Consider the following 17,440-nt stretch of genomic DNA (forward strand, 5'->3'; position numbering starts at 1 on the left):
GGATAGAATGTGTAAAGTGGTACTTGTGTGGATAAACTTCATCAAAAATGCATGTTTTTCCCTTTGGACGACTTTGTTTTTTATTACTTTCCAAATGTCTAAAGGCAAATGGGAAATAACTGCAAAAGTTATAAAACATAAAATGTGATGTTTATTTCCTTATCTAAATCATTTGAAATTATTTTTGTGATACATCATTGCTATATGATTAATAAAATTAGGCTGTTGAAGTCTTACTCTGTGATGTATTATTGATATAAAGCCTTAAAGGTGGTCTATATTCTGATAGAAACTGTATTTTTTCTAAGTTGTCTCCAGATTTCTGGAGGGCACTGTATATTATAGTTTCTTAAATTAAACAAACTGCTGCAAAGGATTTAGATGCTGTATTTTCCAAAATAATACAAAAAGAGAGATTGAGGCTTTCATTCTTTATTTCAGTAAGCGTATCGTCACACAATGTAGATGTACGTGTTGAAAATGCACTTGTAAATGAACTGAGAAGTTATGGTTAATGTTTCGATCAAATATTTTTGACACTCTTAACCCTCATTTAAGCGTCCATCGGTTTATGAAGGCGTATAGTTTAAAGTTAACTGCAACCAACTTATATCGAAATTGCGTATGATTTAATGCTGGTGGTAATCAAAGACACTTTCTGAAGTTAATGTCTAGATGTTACATCCAGGAATTGATGTTGATATTGAATGCGGCTTATCACCAGTGGATTTACTTTGATATAGAACTGACATTGCAATAGAATGCGCCTGATCACCTGTGGATTTACAATAATGTAGAATATTGACACTGAAATAGAATGCAACTGAACACCAGTGGATTTACTGTGATATAGAAATGACTATGGTGTAGAATGTGACTGATCACCAGTGGATTTACTTTGATATAGAAATGACTATAAATGAGAAAGCAACTGGCCGCCAGTGGATATGACAATAGACTTTAATATGGAATGCAGCTGATCATCAGCGGATTGACTTTGATATAGAGTACAGCTGATCACCAGTAGATTTACTTTGATATGGAATGCAGCTGACTGCAACACATACTAAAGTTTAGGGATTTAAATGCCTAAATTAAAAGTATGTTAAGATGGTGGCTAGTTTTGAGTTCGACATTCGATATGTCAAGGAGTTTTTTTTCATTTGTTTTTGCTTAATTTTCTTAACATTCCAATTTTCTCTAAAGGGCTTCATCACATAATTGACGGCGCTGGAGTAAAATTAGCCATTACATTTGATAATACACTAGTATAATAAAGCTTTGACGTTGACGTCGTTTATTTATAGGAGACGTTGGGCGAATTTACTTCGTCTATAATAGGTAAAGAAAGAAGAAACTTTGATGTTTCAACAGGAAAAGCTTACGTGTGATAAAAAGAATATTTCATTTGTGGCTTTCCACATTGAATAGACTAAACTCGTTGAATAAAATTGATAAACTGCTCGGCATAGCATTATTCAACTCGTTTGATAAATTCAGTATGAAAAGATACTCATTTAAAATATTAATTCAGATTCAGCGACATTGAATTTCAGAGGGTATTGCGAGATAAACAATTCTCTCAGTTCTCTAACGTATAAGGTGAAAAGAACGCAGACGAGGTCACGGATTAAAGTCCTTACTGAACGTAATTTTAGTTTGGGGAATATCATGCTCGTTCCTAGTTTTGTCAAATTTGATTGTTCTTCCTGAACGCATTGTTGTGTACTAAGGCTGAATAAAAGTTATGTGTGTTAACATAGGAGAAAGAAGTATAAAAAAGAGTAACAGAATAAATGCACACTGTACGTAGCTTTACAACAGGAAGTTGTGCAGGTTTTGTATTATTCAGTCGAATAACCTTAAAATTTACGTTTTGCATTAGTTATAAATAGCGTGCGTACAAAATTACACAAAATGTTGCAGTGATTGTCTACCAGAATATTCATGCAATTTATCAAAAGAGAAAACAATAATATTCCAGATTTATGTTTTTATTTTACTACAGTTAGGTTACAATACCGTGGAGAACATGAACCTTGGGAATGGCTGTACGTTTTATTCAAGAACAGATTTATTTTCATTTTGTAGACTTCCTTTCTCATTTGTCATTACATATTCTACATAGTCTATATCCCTGTAATTGACACTAGATATCCCGGACTGTATCATGCCTGTTTTTGCCAAAGTTTTCGTCCTAGAATTCCTACGAAACCAACAAGAATTGCCCTAGAAATGCCTCCTTCATCCCTGAAAATTAAAAAATATATATTGTTTCTATAGCATGCTAAATATTGTTTGTATATATAGGTACCTCTTGCGACATTACGAAATTTTTTCAATACCTAAATATCTAAAACTAGATTGCAAATCTATTTGCAAAAATAAAAATAACAACTTCAACACAAAAACGGTAAAATAAAATGCTTTTGAAATCACCAGAACTTTATTTCCACCAGTAAATCTCATCTATAAAGAATAGAAATATTTAGTCGTATATACAATCAACAGAAATAAACGAGAAACACTAATATAAAAACTTACAAGCTCCAGAAGTTGCCATAGGTTGCTGTCTTGTAACCCATACCTCGTACATTGAGCTAGAAAAATGAAGAAGACAATTACAGTTGTTTTCACTCTAACTTTTCTGCATAGCGTAAATTTTCAACAGTCTCTTAAGTGTTTGTGCTGAGATTTGCTTTTGTTAGTATAACAGCAGACGTTGCCAAAAATATGTATTCTTAAACAGCAATATGACAAATCAATAAAATTTATTTTGGATGTATAGACCACAACAGTGCAATGTGATAGTGCATTCAGTTTCATTGAATGGGTTGATGTGAGACGAAGAAATGTCCAAGATCCCTCAAGCCTCCATAGCATCGACTATAACGGAACTTTGTTATACAATAACTTTGAATTCACACCATGACACCAAAGGACCAGAAGTTATAACACAGAGTCAAGAACAAGGCGATTTTACGGCTTCCACACAACACTTAAGGAGTGTTGTGAAGATTAGAACATACCACATCCACGCATAAAATTAACAGACTCGCTGATTTTAGTCTGTTCATGAATTACAATGGATAAGAAATGTAATCATGAGAAAAGCTTTCCCATTTGCTCTCGGGAATCAAAATTGCAGTTCTTTTGTATCCAAAATCACGTAATATTACGTAATAAATTTGAAAGGTTGCATGTAGAAGATATTTCAAAACTGTCCAAAAAAGGGTCTTACAGATACTGCCTTACATTATTACGGAAATGCCATTTTGGTTTCAATAAAGTGGATTACAAAAGTATGATTTTATGTTCAGGTTTTATGGCTTCCGAAAATGCAAAGAACATGCTATAAAGTGCCTAAGTAACAGACACAACCTTACATTTCCGGATCGTCGACCTACCTCATGATTAAATCATATTTCATTTCGGAAGGATTAACATCAGCTTGCAATGATGTATGTAAATTTAACCAACTGAAAACTTTGTAAATGATTAATATGTTTTGAAATCTGAGTAATAAACATCAAGGTGCAACCGCTCTCACATATTCTTCTAAACTTTATCACGAAGTCATGTCCATTTAACATGATGCGTAAATTTTTTGCGTACAATTATAATATCATAATGTTACAATTTAACAAGCTTTTAAAAGTTTGTATGAAAATATCACTTACTCTTGGTATTTGCCTAGTATTATCGGCGTGTCTTTCCCGTATCACAGATCTTCCAGTGTCGTGAGACCCTTCAGAGCGACGAATCTGACTGTACCTTCGGTTGCTATTTTGGTGCCGTCGCCCTTCATCCAAACTGGCTAGATCAGACTTATCGCGGCTAATGCTATATTGTACATCATGTCTAAATCTGACAGATTTATCTCTCTTTGTATTTATTCGTATATCATCTACTCGTCTACGGTCTGAGTGTGCCTTGATATTTAACGATCTTTCAGATTCCCGACGAACCACATCGTCTCTTCCGCGAAAGTTACTTGTAACAATATTTTCACGGCGCTCTTCGGCTACTCTTCTGTTGTTACTGCTTGATCTAAAGTGAGTATTTCGTCTAACTTCTTCAGAGTTCCTTGTTCGGCTTTGCATGTCGTTTTCTCTGATAACATCATTTTCTCTCCGTTCTTGTCTGATACTGAAACTTCGGGTAGGACGTCTGTCTTGAACACGTCTGTTTTCTCTTCGTTCTTGTCTAGCATCTGAGTTTTCTGTAAAATCTTTTCTCTGCACTCTTTTTCTGCTGATGAATTCTTGTCTTCTTTCATCAGAGCGTACTTGTCTAGCAGATAAGGATCTGTCACGTTGCTTTCGAATATCAGAAGATAAGATATTTCTTTGATCGCGTCTTTTAGCATCATATCGTTGATTATCAACCTCATCTAGCCTGCGTACTTGACGTCTGTGCATTCTATCATGATTTTCACGATGCGAGTCAGCACGCCTTATCATGGATCGTATTCTTATATTCAATCTTCTACGTTCATCCGTTCGGATATTATTTACACGCATTTCTCTCCTGGTATTCATTTCTTTGATGGGACTAGCATTTCTTCTTCTGTTTCTAGTTTCATGTCGGTAAACAGCTCTGCGGACTGCTGGACGTTGAACATCACTTTCATACTGATTTACCGACTGTCTGTTTGAACTGAATTTTCTTTGTTGTGGACAGACTGATGAAAGTTCTGGAATTTTCATGTACGCTGGTTGCTGATCGAGTGGCCGAATCTCGACTTCCTTGTTAGCAGTGACCTTTGTATTGGGTGACTCTGCTGACTTTATATACATGGAATTTGTGATGCTAACCCATAAGTCCGTCTCATGGTGTACAGAAAGGTTTAATTCATTGACAGAACCATCGTACAACTTGTCTGCATTTAAATTCAAGTCATCCAAAATCAATCGACTGCATGTAGATATCAGACCAGCAGAATAGTTTTGACCTTTCTGTTCGACATCGAAATCCTGACTGTTTTCTGTGTAGTCTGACCGTGCTCCCTTCAGCCGAAGCAAATACAGTGACGTCACCATAACATAGAAATGAATTGTGCGCCTCATTTTTATAATTCCTGAAAACTAAAAAGTCATGTTTTCCGTAAAAATGCGAATAATTATCTTCTAAATATTCATATGATTTAGAAAAATAAGGCATATTTCTTAATTAAGCTTTTGAATAGATAAAAGTTCTAGTACATAAAACCCTATCAAACTGCCTTATACAACAAAAAAAACTGTATTTTTGCGAACATATATTGTATTCTTAATGCAAGATGCTTATTATATTTACATAACAAAAAGACTTAAAACAGATATCCACGTAATAAAAATCAAAAAAAAAAAATCCCAGGATCATCAAATGGTAAATTTAATCAAATATATATTACACTGAAGAGAAAATTATAAAGTATGTTCATCAACAAATGTAAATTTGTATTCATTAAAAAGATAATACGATATAATGATGAAATTTGTGTTAGACTAAATACTAACCTGTCCGATGAGCAATGTCGGATATCCAGCGTCCCAGCTTGTGAAGTCCAGAACAAAAGCACGGGTCTTATATCATGTAATTATAGTTATCATTTTCACACTTGAGAAAAGACGAGAATTGGATACTTTATTCGATTAATGCTTCCTATTTTCGCTGGAATTGAATTCCATTGCATTCTATCCGTTTGATTAACGAGAGACAGGGGGAAATGAACTCATTTTCTATTATTTTACTAAAATAGTATCATTCATTTATGCCTTTTACAGTTTCCTTATTACAAAAATCGCTAACCGATCATTGGTGGGTTAACCAGTTTTACCCATTTCGCTTTATCAACTTAAAGTCAGTATAGACCGTGTTGCCCCCAATATGATCTGTTTAAGAGTCTTTTTGCTAGACTTTTCAAATATACTCTAATGACCTTAGGTACTGTCCTATGTAGTCAGTCTTATAAATTTTATATGTACATGTTAACATTTAGCAATTGAATATATTTTGGTTTCAATCCCATCTGTGATGAAAAAAATATAATTTTACCAAACACAGTGTAAACTGCAGTATGTATTTTATTAGTTTGGGCATATTAAAAGTTTTCAGTAACAAGTGTGATCCTCAAGATGGTGTCACACATGCGAGTCTATAGATGATGTCACACATGTGATCATCAAGATGATGTCACGCATGCGAGTCTATAGATGATGTCACACTTGTGATCATCAAGAAGGTGTCACACATGCGATCACACAATTTCCCGCGTTTTAAGTAGTTTCATATTTTTATGCTTGTTTTTATTGTTTCTGTTGTGGTAAGTGAGAAATAGAATCCATCATTGGTGTTCGGTGAAGATCGGAAAATCCCAACCTTCGGGCGCACCGCTCAAGTCTTAAACTCGGCTCAGCCTCGTTTAAGACTTGAGCGGTGCGCCCTCGGGTTGGGATTTTCTGATCTTAACCGAAGATCAATGATGGATTCTCTATGTCTTATTATTGTATAATCTACGTGATTTGTTGGAGGATTACTACCGTCTATGTGTATTTTGCCAATGACACAGAGGCGGCGCTTAGAACCAGAGTGGAAACCAAGGCACATTTATTAATGTAAATAATTGTTAACTTACAAAGACATTGCTGCAAAAGACAAATAATTAAAGAGCAATAACTCTGGTCATACCAGTTTGATATTTTGTAGAGACGTAGGTATGAGTAAATGCACACGTAATGATCCTTCGCCTACGTGTGTTTTCATATTCCTGGAATCACAACAATAAACCGGACAAAACAAATATGAGCCGTGCCATGAGAAAACCAACATAGTGGCTTTGCGACCAGCATGGATCCAGACCAGCCTGCGTATCCGCGCAGTCCGGTCAGGATCCATGCTGTTCGCTAACAGTTTCTCTAATTGCAATAGATTTTGAAAGCGAACAGCATGGATCCTGACCAGACTGCGCGGATGCGCAGGCTGGTCTGGATCCATGCTGGTCGCAAACCCACTATGTTGGTTTTTTCGTGGGGTGGCTCATATCATGTTTGCTTATATATTCGTATAATAATTGCAATGTAGATATGAAATTATTAAAATAAGCTCATAATTTGGCCACCTCACCAATGTATTTTTTTTTAATCTTGCGTACATGTACACTCCGATCACTATCATAGCATAGTCTTACAAATGTACAGATGTACAAAACTGCTTAATTGCCTTTCAAGTTATATCGAAAGTTTCCTACATGTCTTTAATGCAAACCAACTATTACTTTGAACCGTTCATAAGCAATTGAGAATTATAATGATTAGAGGCAAATGACATGACCACATGCGTTTGTGAGAAAAAAAAATCGTCTGTTTTCCTTATTATGTAACTGCAGACTTTCTTGGACCATCCAATATACAAAATTCAAAAAATCTTAATTATATACAAAACAGCTAAATATATTTAACCCTTAGCCTGCTGCAGGCGTATTTAACAGCCATTGCAAACAGCTTGGAACCAGATCAGACGCCGATTAAATCGGCGTCTGATCAGGTTCCAAGCTGTTTGCTAGTCTAACAATATTTCTTCCAATTTTGGAGCAAATTGAATGAACTTTACAATTTTAGCAGACGACATTTCCAGCAGACGTCAATTTATCTAGCATGCTAAAGGTGTCATAGGTGTCAACAGTCAATAAGTAACATTTATAACAACGGTTACAACAACAAAATTATTTAAAAATAGGTAAAATGTAACGTGTCACCATAAGTAATGGATGATTTTCGCGCGCTGTGTGGCTGCGTTTGCTATATGTAAAGTTATTACCAATAGAAGATGTATTGGAAGAAACAAGAAAATAATTATTAAGATAAGATAGAATAAAATAAAGCAATAAATTAAATAGTTAGATAAATAAATAACCATAGCAATAATACCTTTATAAAAAGAAAGTAGCACGTTAAGAATCATACAAACGCATCTATTACAGAGGAACAAGGGACGGTCATATCAGTGAAGACGAATGACTCTAATAAAGAAGGTGAAATTAATCATTCACTTGGCTCAGTCGAGAGGATCTCGTAATTGAATTTTGTTTTCTTCTATATTTTCTATCAATCAATCACATACTGAAAGCACACCCGACGTGGACAGGACATTTAGAGTTCATCTGGCGACTTATTACGTTGATATTTTATTATTATTATTAGTTTATTAGAGTCTCTATAAATACATACAATAACAATTACATTTTAAAACATACATATAATAGTACATGACTGTTCTATAAAAGAACTATTAGAGACTATACATTATACATTTATTCATCGTTAAAAACAAATTCTTCTATAATAACCACTTCTATATACACTAAGATATATTTACTGTCTAAAGCTTATGTATGTACACATGTTCATTATGAAAAATGTACTACATGTGAGGACAATATCATGGGGAACCAAGATTCGACTCATTCTGCCCGAAGCATTCATAAGAAGACAACAAACATCTTGATTCTCCCACAACATTCTCCACATACTTGCACAAAAATGTCTGACGCCGTTGTAAAATTAAAAAGAGGTTTTTGCACAATCTCTTATAATATCATCATTTGTAAACAGAAGTATGAATTTTTCTTCCTCTGTCATATTTCCAAATCTACATTTAGGTGTACAGCTTTTTCAAATAGTAAATTACGTAGATCATTATACATTGGACAAAAGAACAGAGAATGTATTTCATCTTCAACTAAAGACACACAAAACGGACAAGTTCGAGCAGCAACAGGCAAGTTTTCATACCTCCCAGTTTCAATTCTCAACGGGGCAACACCAGCTCTAAATTTTGCAAAGGCAGCCCTGTGAGATCTAGACATAATGAGTTTACAATAAGTTTCTACACCATAATCCTGTTTAATTAACTTATACTTTCTTAACTTATTACCTCCTCTTCCATTAATTCCATTAATTCTATTGACATTTTGTAACCAATTATTTTTAAAATCATTCATTATGTAGTCTGTAACTTTGGTATTGAGTTCTCTTTTATTAATAATTGTCTCATTATTTACAATAAATTCTGAACAATTCATCTTACGTAACAATGTTTTAACTCTAAAATTCCAATTCCTACATCTGTAGTTACCAATCTTGTCTAGATATACAAAAATTCTTTTATTCAACCTGTTATTATCCATTTTACTCATACGAACAATGAAATTATCAATGCTAATCCACTGTCTAGCGAGTGGCGGTGTCCAGCCCATATCGCCTGCTACTGCACCGGTCGGCGTATATCGCCCTACACCGAGGAAAAACCTCATAGCCCTATGCTGAATAGCATCAACACAGGAATATGACCTTTCCCCCCAAATAGAGGCACCGTAAGCAATAACAGGCCATACAAGACTATCATATAACTTAGAAAATACATCAAAAGGCATACCGCCTAATTTATTACATCTAGCAATAAGCAAGCCTAGAGCTCTACCAGCAGACTGTGCAACAAATTTTGCAGTTATTCCATAGTCCAAATGTTCAGTTAGAGTAAGGCCTAAATAGACATATTTATCAACAACAGCTAGTGTATGTGGGCCACAGCAAAAAGCAATATTACTTCGAGGTTCACTCTTTGTCCTGAAATGGATAACTTGGCTTTTTGTTGCATTGACAGACATATTATTTGTCTCGGACCAGACACTAAGGACATCAAGCAACAACTGCAAATCTGTCTCACTCTCCGCTACTAGAACAATGTCGTCGGCATACAAAAGTATACATAGCTTTTCGTCTTCACCAATGTCTATACCAACATTCAGCAGTTTAACATTATTTACTAGGTCATTTATGAACAGATTAAACAAAATTGGGGATAAACTACATCCCTGACGTAAACCTGTCTTCACATTAAACCAATCACTATTGACCCCATTTAGTCTAATACAAGACTTAACTGAGCTATACAAAGATCTCAAAGCATTTAACATTTTTCCTTTCACTCCATAGTTATACAATTTTTTTTTGATATGATTCTCATACAACACGTACTTTTCAAATCTCTCAAAGAAAAGATGATAGAAAATGAAAATTACGGTTTCAGTCACAATAAAAATAAAATAAAATAAAATTGAATAATAACCTGCCTTTTAGAAACTTGTCGTAACGAACACTTTATGAATGAAAGACTTTTTCTCGGTTACACTAGTACATAGATAGAGTAATGAACAAAAAATTGTACAAGGATGTATTAACAAAATATCACTTTGAGTTTAGTTTTGAAATAACTTGGAAAGTCATGAAATGTTCCAGCTTATATTGTCTTTATGCTGCAATATATGAAGTTCTCTGTAAATATATACAAGGTGTCCTGAACTAGAAAAAAGGGTATTCTTTCATTTCTTCCGAAAAAGGATGGATGAGTAAGTAGTAGCAATTACTGGCGATAAATATTTCTCACTACGATTTATAATGATACAGTACAGTACGTTTTATTTGATATGTGCATAATAAAATAAGGTCCAAACTAGCCTGAGGTATCACTGTTATGTATAGATATACAGTGGAAATGACGAAGAAATGACATTTTTCTTGGACTTCTGGAAAGTATTTGACTATAATTATACATTCAAATGTAAATTCCTTGAATAAAAATATCCTACAGAAACGTTCGAACTTGTGCTTCTAACAACAGACTTAAATTATCTGATTTTAATGGACGATAGTGTTTACTATGTCGTCCGTGACGATTTGATAAAAGACATGGTGTCTGAAATCATTCGTCCTCCACCTCCTGTTCATGTGGGGAAGTTGGCTGTTACTTTCGGAGAATAGGTTTGGTTTGTACTGGTGACAGAATCCAGGAACACTGGTTAGGTTAACTGCCCGTTACATCGTAAAACGGCGTTAAACCCAAAACAAACAAACAAAGACTCAATATAATAGGGTTACTAGTATTATAACAGTAGCTCGATCTGGGATGTTGTATTCGGCTCGAGTGGATTTTTGCCAGACCTTGAAAAATCCACGAGAGCCGAATACATAGTCCTAGATCTAGCTGCTGTTATGCCGGCCCTTTTATTAAATACCTCAACACTTGTGTTTGTTGTTTCGTTATTAACCAAATTTTCATTGTTTATCGATGTTCAAGTAAAATGTAACTTAGAAAAGTGTTTATGTGTGTTATTTATAGAACTGTGTCAGGTCATGCATATTAATGAACGCAGTCCGGAAACATACATTTGTAGTACAAAAGGTACAATACAGATTTTTTTCTGCCTGTTCATATTAACTAGTGAAATAGAATCCGATTGATTTCTTTACAGAATTTATATAGGTATATAATACTTTTCTCGGGTTGTATACTTGCAATAAAATAGTTTTAAACTGGGAAAATAAAGTTGCTTTTAAAATCGTACAATTTATTAAAGGAGCCTTAGAGTTTGGGGTGAGGATTACAACTACTATATCTGAGCTAGTTGTTAATACTTTAAACTGGTAATATTTTTGTAAATATATCAGACTAGGTTATAGCATAGTACGAAATCCTCTTTAGATAAAAAAATGTAGGGCTACTATTGTCATTATTATTATTACTACCAACAAAAATCACATGAAACAGATGTTAATTAATGAATAAGCTCTCTTTAGCAAACTTAAATAAAACTTGAATCCTGAAAGATTGGATATTTGCCATAGTTACTTTAAAAAATTATAAGAATGTCAAAAATAAATACGTAAAAATCTTCCTTTAATTTATAATCGTTTTAAAGCTATAGTGTGTGTGTGTGTGTGTGTGTGTGTGTGTGTGTGTGTGTGTTCGGGTTAAACGTCTTTTTCAACAATTTTTCAGTCATATAAACGGCGTTGTCTACTTGTAGCAGTGAGCACAATGCCCAACTTTATAGTTCTGCTGTATTCAGTTAATTTAAAATTATATTTTCAAGAAACGTCTACATATAAAGTCAATTAATATTAATTGCCGGAAGATGATACTCTAGCTTGCAGGGATCATCAGATTTTACAGTCTGGTCATTAACTGTCATCTCATGTAGGAAGGCGAAAGATGAATGTCACTTTTGTGACATACCGAATGTATACTTAGCGTCAAAAGTGAGTTACAAAGTTTCTTATAGTAAACTCGTACAGGGTCGTCGTAAAATTTTTAAAACAATCATAATTATATACATAAACATTTTGTATATAGCAAATTTTGTTTGTTTGTTTGTGGTTTAACGCCGTTTTTCAACAGTATTTCAGTCATGTAACGGCGGGTAGTTAACCTAACCAGTGTTCCTGGATTCTGTACCAGTACAAACATGTTCTCTGCAAGTAACTACCAACTTCCCCACATGGATCTGAGGCGGAGGACGGGTTATTTCAGACACAATGTCGTTTATTAAATAGTCACAGAGAATATACGCCCCGCCCGAGGATCAAACTCGCGACCCCGCGATCCGTAGACCGACGCTCTACCTATTAAGCTAAGCGGGCGGGCTTAGATAATGCGGGGGAGTGGGAAGGGGGTAGATGTTCATGTACTGTTGGCTACTGGTTATTTGAAAATAAAAGCTGATATGTTTGATAGAAATACAAATTCAAAAACACAAATAACTAGAACTATATTCATGCACAAATATTTTTTTCGAAACAATATAGGGCCATTCATAAAAATATGATGATTTAATATATAAACCTGTATTTATAATATTTACAGTAGTCTTTTACATGTATTTTAGTACTTTTCAAAAGTCAGTAATGATAACTAAAGTATTATTTACTGGTTCGTTTTTACTGATGCTCAGTATACAACCACAGGTATGAACACAGCTTGATGAATGTAACTAATTAATGACTAATTAAGAACCCGACGTAAACAGGTTTACAATTTTAAGTAACCAATAGTAAATTGTAAAAATTAGTAGGAATGGTTTAGATGATGTTTTTATATTTTGTCATGCGGAAAAAAGACGAAAACTCAAAATAATGTTATTCGTCACAATAATTCGTTAACGTTCACATAAATCTGTTACAACATTCCACTTGGGGGCGATTTCGATTTGATAGACGATGACAGCACCAATTTGTGTGAAACTACGACATAACTTGGAATTTTCTGAGGAATAAAATATGTTACTATGAACACGGATTAAACTGATTTCCGATTTAAAGTGTTTGTTTAACTTGAACTTGACTATGCCGTCATCAGTGAAACAGATAGCGACCTTATTGACATGTGTCGTAATGTTTTATGGATACAGTTATGCAGCCGAAGTGGCTGCCGTAACAACAAACACACTAGGTGCTCACAGTGTTGATAATACCAAAGACACCAATGAGAATCGTACACTGATAGCTTCAGTCGGCAGTATACAGGATAAAATAGGGCAAGTGAACCAAAGAAAAGATGTTAATGATGTTATTCCTACGATTACTAATGACACACATGCTCATGTGAGAACTGCTGTAAGCGGAAATGAACCTAGAGGAAACGAACCACCGGTAGCTGCTATCAGTAAAAGACAGGGTTCCGACAAACCGGTTAACCAAAGTGAAGATGTTAATCACATTGTGCCTGTTATCCTTAATGATACACATGTTGATTCGGGAAATATTTTTGGCGAGAATAAAAATAGCAAAGGCGGAAAACCTGTATCTGCTATCAGCAGAAAACAGGGGTCCGTCGAACCGGTTAACCAAAGTAAAGATGTAAATGACCTTATGCCAGTTATGACTAATATAACACATTCTGATGTTGGAAATGTTAGTAGTGTAAATAAAACTAGTGGAAGCGGAACACCTACATCTTTTGCCAGTATTACAGACTCTGTGAAACCAGTAAACCAAAGTCAAAATGTAAATGACATATTACCTGTAACTATTAAAGATACTGGAAACGTTGGATTAAATGAAAGCCGCACATCTACAGCGCCTGTCAGTAGTATACAAGATAAAACGGGACCAGTCAACCAAAGTAAAGATGTCAGTGAAATTTTACCTGTGATGCCCAACAATACACGTATTGATGCTGATAAAGCAACAAGTGCAAGTGAAACAATCGGATCGCCAGAATTTGCCATCAGTGTAATAGAATCTGTGAAGCCTGTGAATCAAAGTAAAGACACAAGTGGTATTTTGCCTACTATGACTAATGTTACAAAAATTGGGGACAAAGTAAATGTTAATCATGGAAATGGTCAAGAGCCGGTAAATCAAGCAAAAGATATTAGTGATATTGTACCAGTTGAAACAAACTATACCAATATTAAAGAAATAGTTAACATTAATGGAGGGAACGTGCGAGTAAGTAGCACAGTTTCCCCGCCACTGGTGGCAATTGACAATAAAGTTCAACCTATCAGCGATGTCCCTTCTGTTGATCTTAATGTCAAATTCAATAGTATTGGCACAGACTATTGTCTGGAGAAAAGCAGGTGTAATTCTACGGTAGCTTCAAAAACGTGTTCATGCGACAGGCTATGTGGTATTCTTGAAGACTGTTGCGAAGACGCAGACATTGTACGGGATGTAGAGTTGGTTTCAAATCAATTCATCTGCACTCATGTAGACGGATTTTCCGCTTATGGAGAAGGTTTGATGGTTGTTTCAAAATGTCCGCCATTTTGGAATGATGACGTCACTAAAAGACTTTGCGAACAAACAACGGAATCTGATGATATTTTTTCGCAAATTCCTGTTTCAGATCAAACCGAGTCAGGATTTATTTATAAAAACAGGCACTGTGCCCACTGTAACAACGTATATAAATATGAATTTTGGAGGGCAAGTGTGGAATGTCTCGAGGAAAAAGCTGACATGAATATTTCCGACACGAAAAATTGTAAACTGTCCTTTCAGATGCCAAATGAGTTTTCCCCGTTTCGGAAATGCAACATATATTCAAAACAAATATCTGTATGTCCAGCATCTTACATCGGAGATGAAATTCGAGAAACCTGTGCAAAAGGATTTTATTCAAAGGTATACTCAGATATAGGCAACGTATATAGAAATAAGCACTGTGCCTTTTGCAACGGTGTTTACAGAAGAAGATTGTACTGCGAGCCACAACTTTTTGCGTCTATAAAAGTACAGTCAAGACTACCGCCCAAAATATACAGCTTTCGCTTGATTGTAGACTTCAATTCGATGTGGGAAGTACAAAATGAACAATTTCGAAAACCATTTAGCCAGTGCAATAATAATGAAATTTACGACCCTTTTGCAAACACGTGCAGAGAAATATTTTGTCCATCTTCGACAACGCCATTCAAAGGTAAATGTTCACCAATTCCGCAGAATGTAGATATAAGACAGCAATCGATGAATAATGAAACAATGCGTGCAGCTGCGGATAACTGCACACTCACTAAAATCGACGCAGATGAATTTGAATATATAAATAACACCAATGCAATCATTTTTCGCGATATTATTTTGAACGATACCGAATACTCGAAAAATGGTTCAGATGTTTTCGCCTGTTTGGAAAAATTGAATTTAAGTTATACTGGTGATACTACGGGGATTCCAGTTTTGTACCAGTATGATAAAGTAGAAAGTTTTATTTCATTAGTCGGCTTAGTTGTGTCAATAACAGCGTCGTTACTAACACTTTTTGTTTATATCTTGTTTCCACAACTGCTCAACACACCAGGAAAGAACATCGTTTGTTTGATAATATCATTAATAGTGTCACAAGTATTATTCCTTGTAGCAGCACAAGTTGCCAATATACAGGATGTGTGCACTGCATTGGCCATAGCAATGCATTACTTCTTTTTTTGTGCTTTCTGCTGGATGAATGTCATCGCCTTTGACCTTTGGATAACATTTTCACACAAGTTCGTCTCTCAAAGGCACCAAACAGCCAGATCAAAGCGATTTTTTTATTACAGCATATATGCCTGGTGCTTACCTTTACTTATTGTAGGTATTGCTGTTTTTCTAAATTTTGCAGGTTTTGACAGAGAAGACTTAGAGGCTTTCAGACCTAAGTACGGACAGTCTGTTTGCTGGATAACCTCCAGAAATGCTTTACTCGTGTTCTTTGCAGGACCTTTAGCCATATTTAAACTGTTTGATTTTGTTTCCTTTGGGTTTACGGCTTATCACATCACCAAAGCCAGAAAGCAAGGGGCGTTTGCAAGGAAAGGACCTTCAACCAGCTCCTTTCTTATAAATTTGAGATTATCTTTAGTAATGGGTTTAACGTGGGCTTTTGCTTTCGTTGCAAATTTTACTAATAACACTGTTATGTGGTATTTATTTATTATATTTAATACTCTGCAAGGCTTGTTTATAGCTTTAAGCTTTTTGTGCACGAGGAAAGTATTGAAATTGTTCCGAGAAAAATATACGAACACTTTTACACAATCGTCAGGAACACAAATGACAACAAGACCCAGTTATAAATCTTCTGAATGACAGCTTGTGATTATATGTAAACATCAAAACGTGAAAAATGTTCCTGAATGTGAATTATAAATTATAATTCAGTTTTAGTAAGCCACCATATAGTAATTTATTTTTGCTCGATTGTGAAACAAGTTCAACTGCACTTGGCACCTCATTTCTAATCGCGTGATGGTACGAGAGATGAATGAAGCCAACATGTGATAAGCAAGGGAGCTACTATAACCATTTTATTATTTTTATGCTGAATGTATATAAAGCATTGAAAGCAAATCCAAATAAATGTCATATTTACTGTTCTTCCTTAAACTGATTTTATTTATGATATTACGTATTGTTATAGCATTTTACAATGTTTTGTATTGATTTTTTTTTTAATAAAAAATCTTTAAAACATTAACTTTTAGAGTTTCAATGATATACTAGAATCACACTTGTCACAGCAGGAGTGAGAATCCGGTTAACTCCTTTTCAAAAGTAGTGCAGAACTATTTGATTAGCAGATTCTCATATGTTCATCCCACTTTAGGTCAGAGACCACCAATTTTATTTTTGCTGGGAACGAGGTAAGGATTAGGGGAACCATTCTGATTTTGATAAAGTTGATTTAAGTCAGTCCCAGGCAGTATTAATTTTAGAACAATTTTACGACGTGTTCATGAAAGAAAAAGTTGTACACTGCTTCATACTCCAATCTGCTGTCGGCGTAAGTGTCATGATAGAGTCAACGCAGCCCGGTGGCCTAGTTGATAAGGCACAAAAACGGTATTCTGTGGTCCAAGGCTCGAGTCCCGGTCAGGTTGCTCAACTGTTCAGCATTTAGCACCCAACACTGGACCATTGCAGCATTGCACTGGTTGTTCCTAAACGCCTGTATTTACTTAATTTATAAAGAACCCTTTGAAATTTTAGGATCAGTCTTAAAACTGCGGGGATGGTATGTTAAGGACAATCATGTTTTTCCCCTAGAAATAATATGTCTTTCGCTCGAGATAAAATTTAGTACGTTCGAGATAAAATGTCTTACCCAGGAGTAAAAGAAGTCGTGAGATCTATAT

General features: G+C 34.9%; 3 protein-coding genes across 3 annotated transcripts; 1 reads left to right on the top strand and 2 right to left on the bottom strand.

The window, feature by feature from the left end:
* Positions 1–30: 30 nt before the first annotated feature.
* LOC123553263 (trichohyalin-like) lies at positions 31–6,066 on the bottom strand. The gene is made up of 4 exons (XM_045343005.2): positions 5,502–6,066; positions 3,681–5,087; positions 2,545–2,600; positions 31–2,250 (listed from the first exon to the last, which is right to left on the bottom strand). Exons 2-4 carry the CDS (start codon positions 5,067–5,069, stop codon positions 2,169–2,171), a joined length of 1,527 nt encoding a protein of 508 aa, XP_045198940.2. The 5' UTR covers positions 5,070–5,087; positions 5,502–6,066; the 3' UTR covers positions 31–2,168.
* Positions 6,067–8,617: 2,551 nt separating this feature from the next.
* Positions 8,618–9,958, bottom strand: LOC123543300 (uncharacterized). Its single transcript, XM_045329378.2, has one exon. The coding sequence runs from the start codon at positions 9,956–9,958 to the stop codon at positions 8,618–8,620; it is 1,341 nt and encodes a 446-aa protein (XP_045185313.2).
* A 2,761-nt stretch (positions 9,959–12,719) lies between these two features.
* On the top strand, positions 12,720–16,702 carry LOC128556240 (uncharacterized). Its single transcript, XM_053540686.1, has one exon. The coding sequence runs from the start codon at positions 13,164–13,166 to the stop codon at positions 16,392–16,394; it is 3,231 nt and encodes a 1,076-aa protein (XP_053396661.1). The 5' UTR covers positions 12,720–13,163; the 3' UTR covers positions 16,395–16,702.
* Positions 16,703–17,440: the final 738 nt, after the last annotated feature.

This window comes from Mercenaria mercenaria, chromosome 4 (genome assembly GCF_021730395.1).
Source record: "Mercenaria mercenaria strain notata chromosome 4, MADL_Memer_1, whole genome shotgun sequence".
Classification (NCBI taxonomy): Eukaryota; Metazoa; Mollusca; class Bivalvia; order Venerida; family Veneridae; genus Mercenaria; species Mercenaria mercenaria.

Excerpts from the sequence above, each read along its gene's own strand:
- LOC123543300 (XM_045329378.2), bottom strand. The coding sequence starts at position 9,958 with ATGTTAAATGCTTTGAGATCTTTGTATAGCTCAGTTAAGTCTTGTATT.
- LOC123553263 (XM_045343005.2), bottom strand. The coding sequence starts at position 5,069 with ATGAGGCGCACAATTCATTTCTATGTTATGGTGACGTCACTGTATTTG. Across the intron at positions 2,601-3,680 it reads ATACTAGGCAAATACCAAGA|CTCAATGTACGAGGTATGGG; the intron begins GTAAGTGATATT and ends TCATTTTTCTAG. Across the intron at positions 2,251-2,544 it reads TATGGCAACTTCTGGAGCTT|GGATGAAGGAGGCATTTCTA; the intron begins GTAAGTTTTTAT and ends TTTAATTTTCAG.
- LOC128556240 (XM_053540686.1), top strand. The coding sequence starts at position 13,164 with ATGCCGTCATCAGTGAAACAGATAGCGACCTTATTGACATGTGTCGTA.